The following is a 26,414-nucleotide window of genomic DNA, read 5'->3' on the forward strand; positions in this document are numbered from 1 at the left end:
TTGAATTCATTAGTTTTCATGCAGTAATAATTTTGAAAGGGAATTCATTTTATAAGCATGGGTCTGTAATTTAGCCAGGAACTATAATTGCTCCACCTCTGAACATACTTTCCCCAAAGCATTTACATCCAAAACAAGATCTCCATACTTTAGTGGAAATAAGTTTCTTGTGTTGCAGTCCTGCTTTTAATAACCTGATATGTAAATGTTTTCATACAAATCCTAACACAATCTGCCCTCTGAAAGGTAACCCTAACACGATTATAGCCACGTTAGTTCAACAACAGAAGAAACTGTCGTGCTTGGTTTGAAGGTTTTCCAGTCGGTAGAGATTTAACTGTAACATGCTGTTTTTTGTCATATGTCAGGATAATTATTTCAAATGTTAGCACTCACTGCATTATCATACTGTGTTTAAGACCCCGAGACAAGCTCGAGTTAGTGTGTGTAGATGTTAATTGCTTGGTAATAATGAAATGCCAGTCATGCAAAGCATTCTCATTAGGTTCCCTTTTGGGCTGCTTTACATGACCAGGAGAAGCATGCAACTCTAGAGAAGACAATTTGACATGTCACAGTGAGGAAATTACAGTGCAGATAAAATGCATCACAGCTGATTTCTATTCAGCTGATGCAAGTTTTTTTTTAAAGGGATTTTTACAGTTCAAGCACTGTCATGTTTGAAAGGCAAATAATCTTAATAACGGCTGCTTTTCAAACTTTAACAAGTCAAAATGTCAGCTGTGAAAACTGCCCATAGTTTTAATGAGTTCATTCTTCCTTTGTGTTCTACTGCAGGTTTATCTTATTAACCGTTGAAGATGCTCATTAGATTTTCTAAATAATGCTCAATGCTTAGTATTGAAGCAGTTCTGTATTAGACATAGATACTAGTTGACAAGCAAATGCATAGCTATTGTAACACAGTTTAACTGACACTAGGTAATCTATTTTTCACTCATATTTTCCAATTAACAGTGCTGCCTATACCATTCAAGAGTAACTGACAATAGGTAATCCTATTGTAAAAAAAGGTCCTGTGCATATACAATATATACAGTATATGGACAAAAGTATTGGGCCACATCTCCTAATCTTTGATTTTTTTATTTTTAGTCCCATTGGCAGTGATGTACAAAATCATGCGTCAAGCCCTTTACAAACATGTTAATTTAAAAACACTGCTCATTTGAGCGTGATAGGATACCACCATCGCAACAAGTTCCTCCCCTTCTTGGTATTCCTACTGCAGGTGGTATTATTATAAAATGGAAGCGTTTAACCTCCTGTGTTCATTAACATCAGCACAAAAGCCGTGCACCAGGAGCTACGTTGCATGAGCAGCTCCTGTATCTGTAATAAGTAACTGGCTCAGTACTTATAGTGTATTCATAGCCATATGTCCATGTCCATATAGTGTATTTGTTACAGTTGTCTGGTCAGAAGCCATGAAACTATCACTTCCACCAAAGATATCTGGAAGGTAATCTTCCGTAATTCAAAGGTATTTGCATGAATAAAATGTTTTTGCATTTTTTAAATGGTAATTTATGCTCTGAGAATTGCACCTGTTAATACAGTAGTAATATACATGTGGAAGCTCTCTATAAATCAGCCTGGGGAAACAAAAAGTAGGGGGAGGTCCTTGTTATATGCAAAGCTGGCTGATTTTCTAGGGAAAAAAAAAACATATATTAGCTTAAACACGTCTGAAGCCAATTTAGAAATGCTAAAACTCTGAAGGCAGCATAGAAATAAATGATCTGATTTTTCTTCCTAGTCTCACAAACATTGGAGGCATGGATCCACAGTAAAGCAATAAAAAGAAATACACAGCAGCATGGGAGAAAAACCCCAGAAAACTTTTTTTAAACAAATGTTTATTTTTTACCATTGTATTATTTTCTGTATACAAGAATGTGTAACAAAAGCCAAATAAGCAATCCATTTTAGTCTTTTAAAAAATGGTAAGGCATGTCTGCTTGTATAACCATCAACTTCGACCCCCCCCCCCAAAAAAAAACAAACTTTGAACAACGTGCACCAACAGTTCCAAAACGCTTGATGTGCTCCTTATTTATCAGACTTTGCAAATCACAACAGTACCACACTCACAGCATATGTTTTAGCAAAAGTGCAGCAAATGATTAACATCAAAATGAAGATTCTTGCATAAAACACTCTTTAAAAACCTCACATCACCTTTTTCCCCCCTTTTTTTTAAAATGCCAAAATGAATGAATGAGAGAAAAACAAAAACAAAACAAGTTTAGCACTGAATCGTGTCAAACTGTGAATGCGTGACCGTGGTAACGTATCACGCCAGGAAAGAGAGGAGTACACAAGGCAGTGGAGAATGGCAGACATTCCTCTTGTAATGAGAGAAGACTGTTGTTTAGACAGACACAAGCTCTTTGGAAAAAACTGCACCAAACTTCCAAAACATTCTTTTCTTAATTCACTTTCTTGACTTTGTCTGAAGAACACTGCTAAAGCCCAGCCTCATCTTAGTCATCCAAAAACTCTTGTTGCTGCAGTCACAGATCTTGTAGAGGCTCTAATGGGTGCATTCGACCTTTGTATGGCTGCAGATGCTTTGAGTTTTTACACTTTGGAGAAATAAAACTGAGCTGTTAAGCCCCACTGAGGAGCAGCAGTGCCAAAGCTTAAACAATGCCGTATCTGAAGCCACACGGCTAACTTCCTACCTTATTATCAAGCACACACTGCACTGATTGTTCCGCCTCACTACCGACCCTGACTCAGAAATATCTGCCTCCACAATGTTTTGGCTGCGTTTGACTCCAAGTAAAACCCACTAACTTGCACTTATAATTGAGTTTTATTCCTGTTGCGCAGCATATTCATTTAATTTGCCAATTATGAAATCACCAAAACACAAAGCGCGTTTAAAAAAAAAAAGACAAGGAAAAAACATTTTTGCCATTACGGTCGAAACGTTCTAGATATTCTCGCTTAAGTGTAAACGTCCAGAGCTAAAATTAATTATCAGTCCACACTTCAACAGCCTCCATGTAACAAACCATGACTTTTACATGAAACCTCCTTCACTTCAATTATCGCGTCCTCAGGGCGGTACTCCTGGGTGAGTAAAGATGAGGAAAACCAGCACTGCACAGGACTGACAGCTAGTTACTTCAACGGCATTTAATTCAACATTCACCATGTTATAAATAGTTACAGCGTGACGTCCTCTCAACTCCCCGTCTGACCCACTGAAACAGCAGCAGCTGATGCTTCTGCTGGTCGTCTGTCTGTGACCACAGGATACGTGAGCAATTTTAAAAAGCTGTTAGTGCAACACAGTGACTCGTATAACTTCTGTATAAAAACGATTTAAACACAGTCGAGTCATCTAACTGTGTTTATGTTTAAAGTTTCCAATGCACCCCTCGTCCCGTCTCATGCAGGCTTTGACCTTGACAGGCTCCAAAGACTTGCTCAGTCATCCGTTTTAGTGTGCACTAAAAATTTCCATGTACCTTTTCAAACCCGGGGCTTTAAAATGTGCATCGCATCCTCTCTCCGGCACCAATGAGTTGCTCAGTTATTACGGCAGTGAAGCGAATGTAGACGGGTCTCCTGCATGCACAGTTTTGGTGGGTATTGGGGAAGTCTTCTCAGTCTCCCAGGGCTGCTTCCAGGCATTGTTGGTGACTAATTAACACAGGTAGAAATCACCCCAGTGTTGACTCACTGCTCCCTTTTTAATGGGTGCTTTGCAGTTTACTCATTAGAGCATTAACTATGATCTCAGACCCTCACTGGACCATAACTGCCAGCTGCAAAATGGTTATTTTGACAACTGTGCATTGGGGCACATTGCATGTTGGCATTTAGACATTTTTGAGTGCACAGCATAGAAGGAAAACACAAACGGATTTTATACATACACACACACACACATATATATATATATATGTGTGTGTGTGTAGATAGATAGAGTGAGTGAGTTCAGGCACACTGTTTCTTTATCGATTTGTCTTAGCAAAGAATGTAGGCGGTAGTTCCATTTTGTATCCAGATGTACAGCACATTTTAAAGAAATTTCTAAAAAAAACAAAAAACAAAACCCAAACAAACCAAAAAAAAACAAGCACACAAAACATCTTTTTGTTTTCTATCCCCCTGCTGTCATGTGAATATTAGAAACTAAGCATTAGGGTAAACAGCAGATAGTGCTAAATGTTTAGTCACACATCAGGCTGCATAATGGGATGACATATAGTAATTAAAATAAAAGCGGTACCGTGAAAAGATGGAAAACGCCATTAGATAGTGAGGAAAATGTGTATACGCTTCTTTTATAGAGTAATAGAAAGAAGATTAAAGTCTCTTCATATGTCACACGCTTGTTTTGCATCATGATTTATCCTCCAAATCTGTTTACGATTTACTTGTCAGCTTTTGTTTTGCTCTATGCGCTAACGTTTCACCTCAGTCAGGGTGAACCCTTGTGATTTTCAACCAGTTTTGATGACAGGTGAATGGAACTGCTCTGCCTTCGTGTTTCTGTGCACAATTAGTTATTGGGTGGCCTTTTGTTAATCGCTTCAGTGTTGTCTTTAGTCACGCTTTGGTTAAACACAGTTGTTGTGCTACACATATAAGGTTTGCTGCTCAGTGATTTAATTGCTATGCTGTTGGGGTTTTTGTGTTTTTTTTTAAGTAGGAGGCTGCTGTTCAGTCACCTTATCCTAAAACCATTTCGATAAGAAGTGAGGTGAAAGAGGTCAACTGTGGGAGCTTCCTGTGGTGCTCAGTTTCTCTTTCGTGAGTCATATGAGCACACCGAGGGTAGATTTCCCTTATGGTGTTTTCTGTGAAGAGATCCATGACGCTTGCACAAACTTTGTGCTTTTCTATCCCCTCTTCACGCTGTGGAGACGAGGAAAACTCGTGCCCCGAATTTTCTTTATTAAGCTTTTGTACATGAAACACAAGATCTCTTTAGCTGCTCATAGCTCCTATTGATTTGTCTATTTGTGTATTTACTGGAAGGTCTCTGTTGAAGTAATGGGCTTGTGTATTGTGAAAACATTTCAGGTACTTATGAGCTGATGAGATTCAATCCTCCAGGCACACTCGTGATGGCTTCAACAATATTCACGCTACATATTGCAAGATATTGTATCCGAAAGCTACATTTCTCTGCGACTAGATGTTAAAGCCATTAGTTGCAGATGAATTGTCAAAAAAAAAAAAGGTCCCATCTTTTTTTCTAAACCCTTTCCCTTGATCTTAATAGAAAATGTCATAAGGTAAAATGTGGAGGAGAATTAATGAGAACTTAGAACTTAGTGCTAATTGAATCTCACTTGGCAGATTGGTGTTATCAAGTTGTTGCTGAGTACTTTAAAACTATCGTTTCTCTAGTATAACAAAAAAGAAAAAGTCCTTCTTGAACACTTACGTAAAGCTTGAGCCTATCTGAGCTGACACAGGGCAAAAGGTGAGGTCATCTGGCATGATGTGATAGACAAAGTGTCAGTTAAATGAAAAAGCGTGCTTTTTAAAAAACTTATTTTTTTACCAATGTTGGAACTGAATTTTTTCTTTAAAGACTGCAGGCTAACAGTTATTAAACTGAAACAACAGAGTGCTCACATTAATAACGGCTGCGTGCGCTCAAACCCCGAGGAACTGAGAGACAGCATTAACTCATTTCCTTTCATAAAGTATGGTGCAGTGCATCTCATGCTAAAGGAGACAGAACAGGAAGTGCATTACTTTAGCATTCGGCGAATGTGACCAGTTCTTATTATGGCCGCCACTTATAGCCTTTCACTCAGCTATGAACCCTTCTGGTATACAGTTCGACATCAACCACTGTGTTGTGTTTGTGAAGTGCTTTGCTCCCTGAGCCTCTTGAGTCTGCTAAAGGTCAAAGCCTGCAGGACACAGAATGAAAGTTACGAATAGTTACCTTAGTTGTACGAGTACATTTGGAGCCCTCTGGCCTCGGAACTCTTTTTTAAAAGTTGCTGACTTTGTACGCGTCCTCTAAGAGAACACGACCAATTACACCGCATGTAGCCTGTAGGGGGCATAGGTCTGCTCTCATTAACCAAAGAACATGCAAATTTCAGTATGATGCATTGCAAGACATGAGGGGTAACCAGCAGAGGATATCAGAGGTTACGATGGGTAACTTTACATGTATGCAAATAAACAAGTAACATAAAGCAAAATTCATCAGTGTGGCAGCCAAGAAAATTAAGGAAATTAAAATTTCATAAGGATATATCTATTATTACTCTCCTCCAAGTCCTCTGAGAATAACAGAACCAGCGTGAGTGCATGTTAACTACCCAGACAGACGAAAGTAAATTAGATACCTGAACGCTGTTAACAGGCAATTAGTGCTGCTGCAGAACCATTCTTAGTTTTTATTTAACAGATGATCAAATAATTTGTAGAAACAATGACACAGTTGTTAAAAAAAAAGTATCCATTGCCAGTAAGATTACATTACAGTACCTTCCACTGTAACACATACTGTAACTGCTTATAAGTACAATACAATCAATTAAATGATCTGAAAATATAGATCGTTTTCTCTGTGGGGTGGATGTTTCCTGTAGCTGTAGAAACTTATGAAGCCAACAAAAATAATCTGTGCAAAGTAGTTCTCTTAGTGCAGTACGATAGCACTTTCTAAAGAGATAATCAAATGTGCAACAATAATGTGGCTGTAAGACCTGCTGCTTCCTGAAGCCACGTCGATATGACCAAACGGGAAACCAGGCGAACTGCTAGCACTGTACAACCTGCACAATCACTCCAAAAAACTGTGTAGCCTGCATAAAAACGGAAAAAAAAAAGAATGTTTTGTCAGTTAACATCATATCCACGCATGCACACAGTAAAACTTTCTCCTTTTGATTTTGTTTTTCCTTTTGGGGGAGAAGACTAATAGGATAAAATAGGTGTCGTCTCGTTTTCTCCATTCATCATACAAAGGAAAAGAAAAATAGATTCCCTTTTATCTGGAACAAAAAAATCACTGACAGAACCATCTTTAGAGGGTTTCATTTCTAAAAGATGTTTTGGGCTTTTTTTACCCTCCAAAACTCACTTTAGAATAATGAGAAAACACATTTTCTTTATTTTGATGTGAAAGCTGGTTCACTGATGGCACCAAGCATTCTTTGGGGGACAAGCGGGATGCAGCACTGCACTCACTTTCACTCCTACCACACCATACAGTAAGTCATTCTCAACAGGTTTCCAGGAGGCTCTACATGTCCAGTGAGGGAACAGCAGTACAACTTGCTGTTAAACATACTGTTACGTAACAGTAAAAAAAAGTCAGCGGTAATGCGGGCCACACTGTATTATCTCCACTGAGTCTGCATCGCCCAAAGCGGGAGTGTGAGGGCAACCGTCAGCAGCAGTACGGAGGGTCCGCAGGAAACTGACTTGCCCGCGGCTGCTGCGCGCTCATCGCTTCTGTCAGCTCCGATCACAGGAGCCTCTGTTCCAACAAAAATAAACTCTGTTGTGCAGCCGTCGGAGCAACCGCTGCCGCTGCCGGAGCTGCTGCCCTCGTCACCTGCAGCAACACAAATTAAAAATTAGATGAAAATAACATTATCTGAAGCAGCTACCGAGTGCGGTTCATTGCAGAGGGGAAGAGAAAGCGCACAATCGAGCCCCGGTCACACGAGAATGTGGCAGAAAAAGAAGAAACAAAAAGCTCACCCACACACATCCTACTGATATATTCAACAGTGGGTGTTATAATTTGGTTAGTCGCATCGGTTGTTTGAAATGTTTTGTTCAGTTCAAATATTCACAATTACTGACTATCTACTATGCTATTATTATTATTTTTCTTGGCAAAGCTGTAGCATCATTGTTTAAATAACCCTCAGTATTTAGATTAGTGAGCGACTGAAGGTTGTGACGCTTTCAGCTTTGGCACAGATTCCTGCAGTCTTCAGCTCAACAGCAGGTGTTAAGCAGCTGCTTCAACTATTCAGTTCAGTTTTGTATGAGCGGAAAACTGTTTGGTTAATTGCTCAACAGCAAACTTTAGGCACTGGAGTTGTTACAGTGAACATAAAGATACAAAATATCCTCTAAACTCTTGCTGATGAACAAGCTCTTTACCCTACAGTGCCTGAACCATGAAACAAATGCCAGAAAAATCTAAAGTTTTTATTAATAAATATCAATTTGCATACTAGTTTTAATTCATATCAGTTGTCCTATATCTGACTTTTTTGTCCAATTTATTGCTCACAGCCTAATTATCTTAAATAAACTAAAACATACAAGGGTTTAAGGTTAGGGTTTAAAAAATGACACTGACGGTATAAAAACCGTATCCAATCGAATACACTTGGTGTTATTGTACAGGGTAATTATGCAAATACATAAAGAAAATCTATGAAATCTGAATTTAAATACAGCAGTACAATCCATTCTTGTCAGCGAATGCCTGCTTTCTACCATAAAAACCAGGAGGAGAAATGAGGTTGTAAATTGTTCTAGCACCTCAAAGCAACAGCTTCACACATTAATTACAGTATGTTGGGAAAAGAAGGCTGAAATATGTTATGATTAAAATTTCACAGACTTTCTCAAATGTCCTACAAGCACTTCTTTACTCATTACCCTAATATTGCCTCCACATGCATTTACTTGTTGATTCGGGGGAAGGGGACCCACGGAGTCTGCACATGATTTTTGTCGTTGTGGTAATTCAGGAGGGTTTCATCGATCTGAGGTGCTGCTGGTTCATAAGCTGAACACCTTATTAATGACTAGTTGTATGGCTAAAGCAGCTGTTGAACTAAGACTTTGCCGGCTTGTGTACCTAATGAGACACTGAGTTCAATTTTTTTGTACAACACACGCCGGCTTCTTTTTTTGGAACAGCTTGACAGCGTGAGGTTAAAAATGAAAGTGAACGGTACAACAAAGCTAATGAGTTGGGTTCATTTTTTTCTGTTTGGGACTCTCGGCTCCTTCAAAGGTACTGTCGAGACAGTTCCTATTGTTCAGTGTGGCAAATTTACATGTCAAAGTTAACCACAGACCTCAATTTTAAAAACATACAAAGATTTACTTAGCAGCCATGAAAAGATCTGCTTCTCAGGGCAATTCTGTTTGATTATCTGATCTCAAGTGCTGGTGTAAAAGTTTCCTTTACAGCCGACAGTGCCAGGCTTTCCTCGCTCAGTTTAAAATGGTGGGAAATGTGATTGTGAACGGCAAAGTGCGGGAGAAAGTCTCACCAACAAATCACGCGTAAACGTCCTTTTTTTTTACGGTTTTCTTGCCTCCCTTGCCAACCTATGCAATAATTTCGGGCGCTTTAGCGCCGGATCTACAATGCTGAAGTAGACACCGCTCCCAAGAGAAAAACAAACATGACAGCAGCAAAGATGGAGCTGAAGTACAAATTATGGTGGCAGCAGTCATGCAGCCACATGTTTTGTTTTGTAGCTCGCCGAATTTCTCCCATCTTGTCAGCTTAAGCGGATCCACAGAATCAGAAAGAATGGTTTCTGTCATAGCAGCATTTGAGATGTGCATCTTCCTAAACATAGGCTTGGTTGTCTGTCATTGTCTGTGTCACCACACCTAGAGCTATTTATTCTCCTAATAAATGTCAGTCTTGCTTCAGTGCAACACTAAACATCCTGCAGAGTTGTATACTGAGTTCCTACATGAATGACAACTGAGATCTTATTTCAGTAGTAACAGTGTATATATTTGTCACAGTGCCGCGTGTGGTGTAATGTAGTCCATATCAAAAGTAACATGCAGTGAGGGAAAGCTTTTCTTGATCTATTTTACTTATTGTTAGATTGCTTCCACCCACAGATTGAGCTGTGAGCATGTGTGTAATTGATAGAGTGCAAAAATAAGCAAATAAGAAAGCTTACTGGAGTCCTGGAAGTAGATGTCATTTCCGTTGTATGCGTTCTTCAGCTTGTTGGTCATGACACGTAGCGCCATGATCTGTTGCCGAATCAGCGTGTCGGGCCTGGTGATATCCACTTCCACCTCTGGGTTGTTCACCTGGTTGGTTAGACCCTCCTTCACCACTTCGGGAAAATATCTGGACACAGCGACACATCAAAAAACTTGAAAGTATCGTCGAGTATTTGGGGACATATGTTGATGACAGTCAAGTCAGAACTGATGGAAAAAAAATAAAATAAATAATATTAAATAAATAAACTAATGTAAAAAATCTGTACTGACACATCCTTTAGTAAATAATTTATTATCACTATGTTTATGAAAAATATTCATGAATTATGTTGTTCTATGTATGCGTGATAGTTTGGCTGCAACAACAGAAAGGCATCATCACTGACACTAAATCTACTGTGAGGCGGCTCACAGAGCTTAACACTGTGTAACTTCAGACCGTGCACACTGACAGACAAACCGAGAATAAAGCATTCCTATTTATATCACGTGTTTTCGGTGTAACTGGTGAAATGTGATTCTCAGTTTGCTTGTTGTCACACAGAAGAATAAAGAAATCTCTCCAATAATATCCCTAATGTGATATTCATATATACATAAGTCTTGTAGTCTTATACAGTCTTGTGAAAAAGAAAGTTTTCACCAAACTCTCTGAAGTCTTGTTAAAAACTAAGTACACTGTTACTGTTTCCAGAGGGTAACCAGAAACCAAATTTACTTACTGATCAACAGCAAGCGTGAGCACCTCTATAAGAGCAGAAGTTTGGCAGTTTGATGGTAGGTTAAAACAATGCCACAATATTCCCAGGAGTGGAAACCCCCAGGAAATTCACCCCAATGTCAGACCGAGCAATTCTCAGAGAAATAAGCAGAAAATCCAAGAGCTACCTCTCTGACTCTACAGGCCTCGATTAGCATGTTAAATGTTAAAGTTATTAACACTGCAGTTAGAAAAGACCGAACATGACTTCTCTTATTTGCCACAGGACCCTGGACACCTTTCAGTCATGGGTCGACCATGAACATACAGAAAACAAGTGCTTTAAAGTACTACGACTGCAGGTAGTTGAATCTTGGTGTATTAGTATTTCAAAGAACTGCACACAGTCCTGTGAAAACTTTCTTTTCCACATGGCTGCTTGTCTCATATAATCATTTATTCGTGAAGGTAACAATCACCCAGTTCTTTTACGCATGTTTTATGACATAAAGGTGAAAATGGCCACTTTAATTAGTAGATCAGCGTTCCCCAACCCCCGGGCCTCGGACTGGTACCGGTCCGTGAGCCGTTTGGTACCGGGCCGCGAGAGTTGAGACTCAGGTGTGAAATGTATTGTTTTCAGGGTTTTTATCAGTTTTTAGTTATTTTGTTATCATTTTTAGCGTTAACTCAGTTTTCCTGGGTCTTTTCACGTGTGTTATGATATGTGTTACGGTATCGGTACTAGTTTTATTTTGTTGTATTTATCCACGTCACCTTAAAGGCCGGTCCGTGAAAATATTGTCGGGCATAAACCGGTCCGTGGCGCAAAAACGGTTGGGGACCACTGTAGTAGATCATAGCACGAGACACATAATGTGTAGAAAACATAACTATTTACCAAGGATTTTTCTTTTTCTCTTCCATAAGGGTAATTTCCATGCAGCATATCTCTTAAATGCAGCATGTGCGCTCATGATTTGGGATGACAAGCTGAGTCCCAAAGTAGACCAAGTGAAATTAGACAGAATTACAAGAGCTGTTCTTTCTAATGGCAGATGCTTAAATCAGACAAAACACAGGAGTGCAATCAGGCTTAACGGTCTATTTCATGTTGGGAGTGGTTGCACTTCACACAGAGAGCTCTTAACATGCCCGAAGCACACAAATGTCTGTTTTGTCTGTTGTAACTTAGTGAATCAAGAATTATTTAACTGCTTTGCAGCGATGCAATCTGTGCTTCATCATCTTCTCCAATCATTTTGTATTTTATTTAATAACTTAAAGGTGAACGGAGCTGGACATAGTCCGTTTTCAAATAAGGAGGGAATCCAATGATTTTACACACTTCTAACGCAGTTTGACTGTTACTGATGTTTTATTATCAATTTACTCACCAGATTTAGAGTGGCGCTTAAAAATGTTACTGGCACAAACAATTGTCTTTTATTGCACCATCTGCTGATTTTGTTTCTTGGAGAGGGCTAAAGTGATGAGCTTATATATTTTCTCTGGTTCACGGTTACAGACACGACACAGTGACCAATCAACTGTACGGTTTAGCTTCACACTGCAAACTGAACGCCGGTGACAAGAAGTGTTGGAGCGCCTCTCTCCTCTGGGTGTTACAGCCTTCAGGGATTATATACTGTACAAGTTCTCCATAAGAGTACTAACCCATTGTACTTACAGAGAGAGAGCGAGCGAGCGATAATCTCTGAACAGAGTGTGGTTATTTTAATCCCTGGCAGGCAATATGTGATAACAGGAGAGATCGTGTGACTTTGCTGTGCTTATAAAGAGTACCAGAAGTCCTCACCTGCCCTTAGTGTGGCTGTTCCAGCACTGCTCCTCATCGGGCTCTGTGAGTTTGCCCTTGGCACAGATGTCATCTGGCAAGTTGGACCAGAACCTTTTGGACTCCTTGAGTTTCTCTTTGATGTCAATCACCTGCCATGGGCCAAAACAGTGAGCAGAATTATATTACATTTTTAATATTTGTTCCACACTGCTTCAGTAATATTAAGGTCTGCTCCCTCACTCCATGACAGACATTACACTGTGTTGTAAAGATGGCTGTAGACACTCGCTGTTGGAGCTCTCACCTGACCTCCTCCATACATATTGACAATGATTTAAAGCAAAATGTTCAAATTTGGATTCATCACTACACAAGACCCTTTGACACTGATTTTCAGTCAGTATTGTGCAATTCAGCACACCTCAGCCTTTTCTCCCCTTTCCCCCTTCTTATGAAGGGCTTCTTGACAGCCAGCCTTCCACTGAGACCATTTCTGATGAGGCTTCAGAGAACAGTAGATGGATCAGCTGAAGGGTCAGATACATCTCTTGGGTCCTGTATCTTTGTTGATTTTTTTCCCCCTGTTTCTTAAGGGCATGACTTTCAGATACTGTTCATCTGCTGTATATAGTTTTCAGGCTTCTCCCTTCTTTCTTGTCCAATTAAAAAAAAAAAAAAAAAACACACTGCACATTCGTTGACATGTGCCAAGTTTTCAGCAAATTGATCTTTGGGAATCACCAAAATATTACCCTATATCTGTCAAACTCTACTATTGTTGACATTTTTGTAAATTCAGAAAATGAAAAATCTCTGTTGCTCAAGAGCTCCTTAAAAACTACAGCAAAGTTTGGCTCCTGTGAAGCAAAAATGAGAGAAATGAGCAAACTATAAAGGAAAGACTTTTGCACAGTAGTGTGAATCAAGTTAAGGCTTACTAGTGTGAATAACACCTTGAATTAGGTTAGGTTAGGTTAGTTAGGTTAGAATGAATATCACTTCTGTACAGAACCACAAGTTTAAAAGGTCTCAGAGTTTTCAGTTTAAAAAAAGTAATTTGAAGAAAACAAAGATCCAAATAAATTTTCATAATAAAACTGTGATAAAAAATATGACTGATATTTTTCTAGAAATGGAAAAAACACACACACACACACACACACACACACACACTTAGAAAACACTTCAATATTTCCTTCTCTGCACATGAGTGAGGCACGTCGTGACTTTAAACAGTCATGTTGCACAAGCCTGTTTTTAGTTTATTCCATTAGGACAGCGGTCCCCAACCTTTTTTGCGCCACGGACCGGTTTATGCCCGACAATATTTTCACGGACCGGCCTTTAAGGTGTCGCGGATAAATACAACAAAATAAAACTAGTGCCGGTACCGAAAAAAGAAGATTTATTCATAACACACGTGAAAAGACCCAGGAAAACCGAGTTAACGATAAAAATGATAACAACATAACGCTAAAAACCGATAGAAACCCTGAAAACCACACATTTCACACCCGAGCCTCAAGTCTCGCGGCCCGGTACCAAACGGCCCGGGGGTTGGGGACCGCTGCATTAGGAGACCAGTACTCCAACCAACCCCTTTTTCATTCCATTTATTTTTGAATCCACTTCCATCCATATTGTGTTCATCTGTGATTCATACAAGGCAGACTTGAGATTTCAAATTTGATATCTGGCATGAGTGTTCACCCCCAACCGATTCCATCTGGGCTCAGCAAGAAGTTTGAGCGCGTGATCAGAGAAACGGGGGAAAAAACTCCACAAGGACTCATCATGGACAGAAATCTACTGTGTTGCTTTTGTCATTTTTATAGAATTGGTAACAATCATGAAGACGGAATCAAGTTATTTTAAATCCTAACAGATGGAGTAACATATTGCTTTATTATTTATACTCATATAGAAGTCCATAAACGTCTTCGTGTTTAGCTTGTTGATGAAGCACACAGATCCTTGAGCACATAACAATTAGCTCTAATAAAAAAGCAAGACGATGCACAGTTTGCAGTATGAAATTTAAACCTTTGTGAGCAGCGGAAAATTTGCTTAATTGTCTGTTTTAGAATTAGATAAAAACACTGACGCCACTCTTACTGCTATTCGTTACACTGTGAGATGAAGCATCTTGATCTGATTCCGTCTTTGTGGTCTTGGAGTTGTCAGTTTTCCAATATTGAGAGAAAACTTTGTCCTCAAGACCATCGCTTATTTAAAGAAGAATATCAGAGTGGTTATAACGTTCAGCAGAACAGTGAGATAATTACACTAAACATCAAAGTAAAGCTTCAAGAGAATCTCTTTAAACAAAGAAAAATCATTTTTAGGAGCTCAGACCTCAACTCAGTATGGAGATACTGTGTGACGATCTCCAGAGAGCTGCTCACAGCAGGCGACCTGAGCATTAGTGCTGGGAAATATGGCTAAAAAATGGCAAATGTACGAGAGAAAGAAAACTTTAACAAAGTACAACATTAAAGTGAAGACATGGGCAATTGTGCACAATTAGTTTAAACACATTGTCTATCTACTACAGGCCTGTATTAGACACGTTTGTTCATTGATTCTCTGCGTGTGTGTGTGTGTGTCTGTCTGTGTGTCTGTGTGCGTTCGTGTTAATATATATTTTATATATATATAAAAAAAAACATTGTTGATGGGTCACAACCTTCACTTTGAAATTCTATTGCTTTTCACAGTGTTGCAATTTTTTTGAAAATTGTTTTGGACTTGAACCAATTTCAGCTGCTGAATACCTCGAGGCTCTTCAAAGCATAGACTGCAAAATATCTGTCTCATACAATTTACAGCCATATATAAAAAAAAAAAAACATCATGTTATCGAATGCAATACCCAAAACGTCTCTTCTTAATCTTAGTTATATTCAAACGGAGTTGCCAAAGTATACAAACGCATATATTTCAACTTTAGAGGTAAACCCTGTGATATTAATAATGACTGCTCAGTCAGGAGGAGTGACTGCCTTCACTGGAACCTTTACATCAGACAGCTGAAACAGTGGTTGATAGACATATTACAGTCCAGGTACAGTAATATGGTAGAAACAAACCAATAAGGAGAATTACTTATTTTGTACTCGTCTATAATTCAGCTCCATGAATCAACTAGTGAACTGTGACTGACACATGCTAACAACTCTCTCTTGGTGGTAAAGCTTCATGAACAGATGGAGTCTGGTCATGTGACAAGTGAATCTACTAACACATGAGCTCAGTAATGATACAACATACAGCATGCGATAAAGGTGAAAGCTCCAGAAAAAGCAAGTGAGTGGGCCTTCTTTACCTTTAGGCCAACTATAGAAATGATGACAAATTGCAAATGAATCCTGGGTGGATGAAATCCTAAACACTGCCAGTGTACTTACTGTATTAGACAGTCCTCCTTCTGTATGTTTTGAGCCAGGCTTGGTGTAATTGTAAGCTGTAGTTCGGCTTTCTTACTTGGACATTGCCTTACTTTTTACTCATTTTCATACCTGGCTATTTTCACAGGGTTTGATTTGTTAAGCCACTTAACAATGACCCATGAATCATTCAGGTATAAAGGTACCTAACTCTAGGGATGAAATGTATGTGTTGACGCATAACAGACAACTTAGCGAAGAACCAATTTTTTTTGTATCTTTAGGCAGCAAAGTATATCATTTGTTCCTATTTCTTTAGTTGAAAAAAATCCAAACAAAACACTGTTTGACAGGCATAAAATAGTATTTTTGTACCAACAAGCTGATGCCCAAAGAGTTCTTAGCTGAAAACTTGGCATATCTTGGCGTGGTCTGCAGTGTGTCCATAACAAATTGAGAAAACTGCACAAGTGGAGGACAAAAGAAGAAGTGGCAGGCCTAAAAAACAACCTACAGCAGATGAACAGCATCTGAGACCGATGTTCTTAAGAAAGAGAACAAAATCCTGCAACAACCTAACACAGGACCACAGAAATGGCCTCTCAACCGATCTGTCTACTGTTCAGTGACGCCTCAGAGATGGTCTCAGAGGAAGTACACGGGAAGAAAAGGTTGAAATACACTAAATTATACAAGAACTTGGTATCAGTGGCAGCAGGTCTTATGGAGTGATGATCCAAATTTGAATATTTGGGCTCAAATTGTCACCTGGAGGTCAGGAGAGAAGCACAACAGCAAGTTTATAAAGTCATCTGTTAAACACGGTGAAGGCTCTGTCATGGTTCGGGGGTGAACTTTAGTCAGTGGTGTTGGGGATCTTGTCACGAATGCAGAAAGGTAACATTAGATTTTAGATCTACCATCCAATATTAACTGGAAAGCGTTTGATTAGCAACAGTTTCACTTTTTAGCATAGCATACTGCCAAAATAAACATATAAAAATTCACAATGAAACACTATCAGTAATGGTTTGGCCTCCACAGAGAACGTTCCATTATTGAAATCATGGGATTAATGATGAGTGTGGTCATCTTGACAAAAAACAGGACAAAAGGCAGCCAACATCCGAAGAAAAGCTTTGAATGTCCTACAAGAAGCCTGGAGAACTATTCCTGAGGACTGTTTGAAGAAACAACAATGCCTAAATTAACTGCCTGAGAGTTCAGGCTGTGTTGAAGAATAAAGTCGTCATACAAAATATTGACTTTCAGGCTCGTAAAATTGTGCAAACTCTGTTTGTTTGCATTTTGTCTGTGAAAGTTCTCAGTCATCCAGATCATCTTAGTCTAAGGAGCTCGGAAAGAAAAGCGTCTGGACTTCTTTAAGTTGCTTGAAGACGTTTCACCTCTCGTCCGAGAAGCTTCTTCAGTTCTAAGGTCAAATGGTGGAGAGTCCCAGAATTAAACCCAGTGGGAGTTTCCCCCCAAAGAGGGACAAAAGGACCCCCTGATGATCCTCTACCTAATCACATGAGCCAAGGTGTGAAAACGGGTGTGGGTCACAATCAGCCAGGGTTTCGGGTGAGCTCATTGTGAAACATATCTCCACCCTAGCATGCAATTTCCTGAGGCCCAGGATGTCAGTGGGCATTAAGGCGTCTGGGAAGGGAACTGAAAACTGGATTATAGATGGCAGACAGTTGGTGTCGTAAACCACAGCCTCTGCTCAAAGATGGTCGCTCACAGTGGACATAGATGGCTTCTTTCACTCCTCTTTCAAACTATCTGTCCTCTCTGTCCAAAATGTGAACATTGGCATCCTCGAAAGAGTGTCCTTTATCCTTAAGATGCAGATGGACTGCTGAGTCTTGTCCTGTGGAGGTGGCTCTTCTATGTTGTGCCATGCGTTTGTGAAGTGGCTTTTTGGTCTCTCCAATGTAGAGGTCTGAGCATTCCTCGCTGCACTGTACAGCATACACCACATTGTTAAGTTTGTGTTTTGGAGTTTTGTCTTTCGGGTGAACCAGTTTTTGTCTGAGTGTGTTGCTGGGTCTGAAATGCACTGGGATGTCATGCTTGGAGAAAACTCTCCTGAGTTTCTCTGATACATCGGCTACATAGGGGATGACAATGTTGTTGCGTCTGTCCTTCTTATCCTCCCTCACTGGTGTCTGATCTTCTTTTCTGTGCCTCTTTGCTGACTTTATGAACGCCCAATTAAGATAACCACATGTTTTGAGTGCTTCCTTTACATGTGTGTGTTCCTTCTTTTTTCCTTCAGGTTTAGAGGGAACATGTTCTGCCCGGTGGTGTAGGGTCCTAATTACTCCAAGTTTGTGTTTCAAAGGGTGATGGGAGTCGAACAGGAGGTACTGGTACGTGTGTGTGGGCTTCCAGTAAACTTCGATGTTGAGGTTGCCGTTCTATTCAATGTGCACGGCGCAGTCCAGGAAAGGCAAACAGTTGTCCTTTGTGTCTTCCCTGGTGAACTTGATGTTTTTATCCATGGCGTTGTTGTGCGCAGTGAAGGATTCCACTTCTTGTGTCTTGATTTTGACCCAGGTGTCGTCCACATATCTGTACCAGTGGCTGGGTACTCTTCCTTTGAAAGTGCCAAGAGCCTTCCTTTCCACTTCCTCCATGTAAAGGTTGGCTACAATAGGTGACACAGAGGAGCCCATGGCACAGACATGTTTTTGTCTGTAAAAGCCTTCGTTGTACTTGAAATATGTAGTGGTGAGGCAGAGGTCTAACAGTGTGCAGATCTGATCGGGTGTGAAGTTGGTCCTGTCTTCCAAGGAGCTGTCTTCTTGTAGTCGTCTTCTGACAGTCTCCACGGCCTCCGTGGTGGGTATGCAAGTGAAGAGAGAGACTACATCAAAGGACACCATGGTTTCATCTGGATCCAGGGTAAGTTTCTGGACCTTGTCGGTGAAGTCGGTGGAGTTCTTGATGTGGTGTGCGGTGTTCCCCACGAGAGGTGCAAGGATGGTAGCAAGGTGTTTTGCAATGTTATAAGTGGCTGAGTTTATGCTACTGACTATGGGTCTGAGTGGGATCCCTTCCTTGTGGATTTTAGGAAGTCCGTAAATGCAGGGTAAGGCATCCCCTGGATAAAGGCGGTGATATGTAAGGCTGTCAATGATTTTGTCCTTTTCAAGGTCTTGAAGGCAAGCTATAACTTTCTTTTTGTAGCTGCTTGTAGCTTGTAGCTTTGCATTTTGCTTTTTCCCCATATATGTTTACACATGCATCAAGAAACCACTTCATCTATTTCTCATTTTCCAAGCACAATATAAAGAAATGAGTGGTGACTCAGTATTTCCTTTAAAAGACTTTTATCTTCATGACAATTTTGCAAAATCAGTCTGGAGTGGAGATCACATGACATGACTGAAGGGTCTAAAAACAGCTAGAAACAATGTTAGAGTTGTGAGTGTTTCTTCAAGCTGCTATTTCCCAGTTTAAATGATGAACTTTGATACAGTCAAAAACACTTTTTAATGTATAAACTATTTATTTGTGAATCCAATTTAATTCTTACATGAAACCTTTTACATTTTTCAGCTAAATGAAAAATACTGCTAGCAGACTTTAGCTTGGTTATAGTCAGTTACATTGCTTCTCTCTGACCAGACTGAAATCTCATAAGAAAAAGAGGCAATGTAGCCTGCAGGCTTAATAAAAAAATTATATTGTATTTAGGGAATTAAATGCTCTGACGCTCTTGAGGCTAGGCAACGCGAGGAAGCTGTTGTATACAGTACACTAGTTATGCCAGGCTCACATAATAGTGTGCTTATATTTGCACTTACGTCAGTGCAGACAAATGAATTTTGGGATCCACAGTTTAAGTTCTGTGAATAATAAAAATAATAGCAATAATCTAAGGTTGTGCAGCAGCTGTTTGTTTCATATGTATACAAAAGAACTGCCTTATATCTTTCAGCTGTCTATCACAGACACACTTTGTGAGTTAGAACTAGAAAATGTTGCTTTTGCAAGATGGGGCTTTTTGTGTGAGACTGGATGAGAAAGAGAGAGAGCTGAGAGACTAGAGCAGCTATCAGGTCATATCTACCGAGCCTGAGGTAATAACCCAGTGAGCAGCAACGTTTCTTTATCTTGGCTTTGGCTCCAGGCCACAGTAACATTCAGCAAAGCCACAGCTGCACAGACTAAATACCTCATACAGTGTAACTCTGATGTTCTTGAGGGAGGTCTAAAATATGATAACTTACTAGTTGTTGTTATGACAGATATTTAATAGTGTAACACATCTGCATCTCACAGCTGCTATTGCTTAAAACGAACCTTCACCGAGACAGATCTTTACACAGATACCTTGATGTCAAATACGCTCTACCCACTGAATTTTCATTAGCATTGTCCGCTATAATCACACTGCAGAATTCTAATCAGTATTTTGCATTTTTACTAGTTCTACAGTTGTCTATAAGTTCAAGTTTCCCACATACAGTTAACACTGCAGTCCCTCCATTTCTCAGTGGATTTTTTTTGTCCTGTATTTTCATCCTGTTCTCAAAGAAAGACTTTATGCTGTGTTCTGGTGCTGATATATGTTTATTTTCATAAACATATATGAAAAAAAAAAATGAAAATAAACATAAGATATATGTTTATTTTCATAAACATATATGAAAAAAAAAATGAAAATAAACATAAGATATATGTTTATTTTCATAAACATATATGATCTGACAGTAAATACACTGAGACTGCTTGAACTTGAATCATGTATACTGCTTCATAGGGTGTGCATGCTGTGAAATGCAACATAAAGGTATGGTCAATTCATTTCCTGTACTACGTATAACTTTTCTACTCTTCTGGATCACTCAAAAACATTTTTCCATGCATATAAGCACTGCATAGTGTTTCTTGGTATGGAACCCAGCACTTTATCCATCACTTACTTGTTCTAGATTTTTTGTTTGACTGAACACATCTGTCTGGTGAGGTTTCACTATTTTTGGGAGGTCTGAATGTGTCAGGGTAGAACATAATGTTGGACCATCTTCTATTTTACCTCTGTGGAGGTCTCAAAGACAGCCTCTGTGCTTGTTGTTTAGTATAGGAGATAGTGCTGAGCATCACTGTGTTCCCTTATCTAAAGGGGATGCAGGAAGGGGAATAAAGAAAAGCCTCTCTGGAAGGATAACCTTCAGTATGGGCATGACCCTACCTGCTGCAACGTGTGTGCTCATCCCTTCTTAATACGGAGAATTTTCAGTTAGGATGCTAGGTCCACTTTTTTCTTAATAATTTGCCTCTGTACCACATGACAGTGGATTTAAAATAAAAGATAAAGATTCAGTTAAAATGAATTTTTTAAAAACTATTTCGAAATTACAAAAATGCAATGAGCCATTTTCTGATGCCGAGTCATCAATGTGATATGTACGTATTTATGTTTGACTTCTAACTTCCCATCGTCCAAACATGGCTGGTCAGGGACAGCAAATGGGCTGGATGTTGCACGTGGATGAACAATGCCCAGGTCTACTTTCAAGGGAACACTGGTGAGTATTTTTTTTCTTCCCAGAAAACTGACATCAATCAGCAAAACACCAGAGCTGCTTTTAACTGTAGCATCTTTTTTTATGTTGCTCGGCTAGCTTCTGCATGCCTTTTTCTTTTCTTCCGGAATAACACATAATCACCCAAAGTGTATTAAGCATCCAGCGTCCTCGGCATCAGGATTCTGAGAATCAGGAAAAATACTACTCTGAAACACATGTAAACTGTAAGTAACCAAAACACCAGATCTATTTGTCTGGTGACGTGTGTGTTTTCAGTGTGCTAGGTGCTTGTGCATGTTTAGTTCTTTTCATTCGGATAACCCAAAATGTATCTATCTGTCTGTCTGTCTCAAAACTCATGAGGGGGCACATGTGTATTCATGTGCAAGTGTGAACACACACACACACACACACACACACACACACACACACACACACACACACACACACACACAATGTCCTTGTTACACTGGGGATTTGAGAGAAGTGTATACAGTGAAGCCTCGGGTCTTAACAGGACATGAAAGGGCCTGTACCAACAGGATGCCACTGCAGGAGACTGCCCTCATATTTGATGTGGTAATCCTGTCATGGAGACACCAAAGCTGGTTAGGTTTAACACATGCTGGTGTGGCTCTGATTCACAATAGCCCATAGCGTCCTGGCACTAACAAAACAATATGGACCAGATCACAATGTGCTTGGTTATTTTTGCTCAAACTTTAAAATTTAACAACAGTAATGTGATATCGATACGGTCCATTCTGACAGCTAAGCATCTGCAAGCAGGAGCATTTCAGGTGAACTGGAGAAAGGAAGGAAGGATCATTCCAATGTACACATATAAGTAAATAAATCCATTTATGATTCATTGTGAAGTGAAAGCTTATGGAAGTTTAATTCAGAGTTTTCCATCTGTATAACTCGATGTACGGTCTACATAAACAATGTCTAAAGTTCAGTAACAATTCAGTTCAGTACAGTCATTTCAACTGCACAAATACAGCAGTAAACAAACACTCGTTCATGAATAAATAACTGCAAGCATACACACATAAGCACACAAACACACAGCGTACTAAGGGCAAATTGTGAAGACAAAAATCTAAGCATGAGTCTTTATATGAGTACCTAGGGCAGTGAGTTTGACTCCAGCTAGAATAGCTGCTGCTTTCACCACACATCTATGCTGCAGCTGCAAGATTAGATGCTGCTGAACCTTCAGCATTTCTCTCCGTCTCACTGGGAGCCCAGAGGTTACTGCTGCGCTGCTTTAAAAAACCCTTTAAATAACTGATAATATCACTGGTAGGTTCAAAACTACATCACTGACAAGAGTGACGCAGGTTGCTTCTACATGCAGTTATTAGGCATAAACTGATAATAGCTGCAGTCTAACACAATTAGCAATCCTGTAATAATTCATCAGGGTTATTGTGTTTAAGGTTTATTTATTTATTTTTAAATTAACACCTATTTGAGAGGTGTTAATTTAGCTGCACAGAGACCGCACTTCCTGGTGCAACACTGGTTCTTATACTTGACATCTTAAGTTATTACATGTAACAAGTGAAATGTGAATTGGATGTAATTATTTCATAAAGTCACAACCTTTAACTTAAATGAGACCATGCTTAATTTTTAAGAAAATCAGAGAAACTAACTCACATTTGTGATGTTGTGTTGTTAGTCACAGTTAACTCAACACACAACTCAATCTGCAAAATATAACCACATTTGCAAGGATGTAAATTACAGAAGAACACAATGATTTGCAAATCTTGTGAACTGACAATAATCAAAGGAAAACAAATATAAATGTTTAAGATGAGACATCTTAACACTTCATGAAAAACATTAGCTAATTATGAACAACACATCTTTAAAAAATTGGGGCGTAGGGAAGCAAAATGCTGGAAAAGAAAGTGCTACTAAAAAGAAGCACCTGCAAAAACATTTTGCAACTAACTACAGTTAATAGGCAGAAGTCAGAAACATGATCGGGTTTAAAAAGAGGATCTTAGAGAGTTTCTCAGGAGTAAAGATGGGCAGGAGTTCATTAACCTGCATTTATCTAGAAATTGTAGAACAATAAAAAAACAAAACAACTTAAAATTGTCAAAAATATTTCACCATCTACAGCACAGAAAAGCTTCAGAGGATTATGGGAGTCAGGAGAAATCTCTGTGCGCAAGAGACAAGGCCAGAATCAGTATTGGAAGCCTGAGATTTTAAAGCCTTCAGGTCACACTGCATTAAAAACAGGAATGAGCTTATTTAAACTGGGCATGGAAATTCATGCATGGGCTCATAAACTCTTCCAGAAATTGTTGCCTGCAATGCTGTACAGTGCCATCCACAAATGCAGGTTAAAGCTCTATCATGCAAAGAAGAAACAACACTTGAATGCGATCTGCAAACACTATTAACTCCATCATCTTCTCAAAGCTTATTTAAACTGAACTGGACTGAAGCAAAAACTGTTCTGTGGTCCGACGAACTGAAATTTCAAATTGTTTCTGGAAAACATGGACGCCAATGTCCTGCAGACCAAAGAGGAGAGGAACCATCTGACTTGTTATTTGGAAAGGCACCATCGAGGCTCTTTATAGTTCAAGGTAAAGCCCTGTATATTTATTATTAGCCACCAAGCAAAGGTTCCAGTGCCTATATTCACCTTGAAAGTCTGACCTAATCCTACGCTGAGAGGACTGTTTGTCATCATTAATAATCAATGAATTATCCTCTTCACATAGGTCAAATTTGTAGTGCCTCCACAAACGTCTGCCTTAACTGGCAGCTTGTAGAGAGGGACCGATAACCTCAACAACAAACTACCAGGTGTGATGATGCAACATTAAGATGTTGTAATGTAAACAGTTTAATTTTTAAAAAACTGGAAATGAGCTTAAAGAGTTAAATATAACTATACTTTAACATTAAGATCTCAGGGTGATTTTTTCAAAACTACTACTAACAATAATGCCACATCAACATCACAAGGTTACACCAAATGTCAAACAGGACCTCTATTCCATTAAATCGTTTATACAAACAAAGCTTAATTCCAATCTGCCTTCCTCTGGTTTTGCTGAATCCTGGAAGTGGTGTCAAGTGGCTGATGAGCATTCGGCGCATGCAGCAAGCAGGCAAACTCCAGCAATGCATGTTAATTCAGGTCCAGTAATTTTAATTAGGGCTTTCACAGGTCAGATCCACCAGCTTCAATTCCAAATTTCAGCCACAGAACTGTCTGTAGATATGAGCAGTACAACCTTCTTAAACAGTTTTTGTTTGTTGTGTTGAGTTTGTTGTCTCAGCATATCACATGCATATACCCCTGAAATATGATCAGCGCTATAAGTAAGTGCCAATATTTCTGCTAATATGTGCCTGCTTGTCACGATGAAGTGCTGTATACAGACGGGAAGCAGACTTATAGCTCACCGAAGCACAGATTAAACAAAGGGACCGGCCCCTGCTTCCTCCCTGCCTTTTCTGTTAACAAGTGTTATACCCTTCCCAAGCACACACATGCACCATTAACAAAGCCAATCTTAATCGATTTCACAAAAAAACCCACTGTGATTCACCATGAGTCACTCTGTTTGAGAAGAAAGCATCAATCGCAATCAAAACACACAGCACCAGTTTGTCCCTCATTCCAAATGACTCACACAACAAGCAATTTTATGAGAAATAAATAAGAAAAACCAACAAAGTAATACACGAATGTCTTTTACAAAAAGAGCCCGTATGAACACTACGGTAAAACAGTGAAATCAGAGAAAATTGACGACATGACTGTTTAAAAAGATCCCTTTTAATAAAAGAGGATGCTGAGGCACTCCTCTGCTTTCACTTTGCAGCAGCAGTGTCCCTTTATCAGATGCCCAATACGACACATTCATATTGGGCTTTGCAAGATGATCTCACGGTCTGTTTGGGCTCATGTTGATTTATAAGCCCGGAACGTGCTTTAACTAGTTTCAATAGAACTAAAATCAATACAGATTTTCAGAGCGAGCCTGTGTCAAAAGCTAAAATTGAGATAATGTGTTTGCACACTGTAGATGCAGTGAGACGTCTGCACTATAGAGACAATCTAGAAATCCTTAAAATACCACCTTAAAATATCAAAAAGGAAACAGTAATCAGTCCGGCTCACACAAAGTCACACATGATGATTTCCTGGATGTTCAAAGTTAAATATAATACCTTCTTTGTCTTCAGAGCACATGTTCTCAACCAGTTCCTTAGTTTAGTACAGTTTGAGTTGTATGGGCACACAATCATACCCCAAAATGCGAACGTTTTAGTTATTTCACCTGAGAGTTTTTCTTAATTGTCCAAGGGTTCACTCATTTAAAAAAAACACGATATCATTTACTTCTATGCACCAACCCAAATTAGGCAATATGAATGCAAATGTGTGCAAATGTTGTGGTGTTCTGGCTTCCGTCGCCGGGCTGCCCTTAATCAAAACTGATCAACACAACACACGCACAGGTTTGCATGTAATTATCATTATTGCTTATTTTGTCATAAATATTTAACTTTAGAAAACAATCATTTACAACAGGTTTCAAGCCTATGGGCTCCATGCAAACACCGCCTACAAATATTTATTAGGGCTATTTAATAATTCATTTAATTGAATGAATTAGGCATGGTAAATTGAATGTAGCAGTCAGAGTTAATGCTTTGCATTGTTTTGTTTTTTTTTACTGATAGTGATAATGAAGGTTATGCAGAAGTTCAATGAGTAAGACCTGTGTTTGCTCCTCTGCCTGGATTCCTGGCCGCCCGGACCTCCGGTCTATTATTTATATCACTTCTGCCTCACTTCTGTCGTCATCACCGTGGCCCAACCATTTTTTCTTCAGTGAGAACTGAGCCTTAGTTTTGCATGCTTTAAGTCTATTCTCATTCTGCCTCTCACTCTCTCAGCCTGCCTCCTCCCCATCTCCACCTCATCCTGGTCACTCATCCAAGTTCCCATCTGCTTGATA

General features: G+C 39.4%; 1 protein-coding gene across 2 annotated transcripts in view; it reads right to left on the reverse strand.

Annotated features, from left to right (window-relative positions):
• Positions 1-4,149: 4,149 nt before the first annotated feature.
• Positions 4,150-26,414, reverse strand: part of gpc6a (glypican 6a) — a 141,330-nt gene continuing 119,065 nt past the window's right edge. For both annotated transcript variants that reach the window (XM_005724213.1, XM_005724212.1), the window contains 3 exons: positions 12,492-12,622; positions 9,921-10,096; positions 4,150-7,576 (listed from right to left, as the gene is read on the reverse strand). In XM_005724213.1, coding sequence (XP_005724270.1) covers positions 7,359-7,576; positions 9,921-10,096; positions 12,492-12,622 — 525 coding nt within the window. In that variant the 3' untranslated portion in view covers positions 4,150-7,358. The remainder of the gene's footprint in view (positions 7,577-9,920; positions 10,097-12,491; positions 12,623-26,414) is intronic.

This window comes from Pundamilia nyererei, unplaced genomic scaffold (genome assembly GCF_000239375.1).
Source record: "Pundamilia nyererei isolate P.nyererei 1_Seehausen unplaced genomic scaffold, PunNye1.0 scaffold00011, whole genome shotgun sequence".
Lineage (NCBI taxonomy): Eukaryota > Metazoa > Chordata > Actinopteri > Cichliformes > Cichlidae > Pundamilia > Pundamilia nyererei.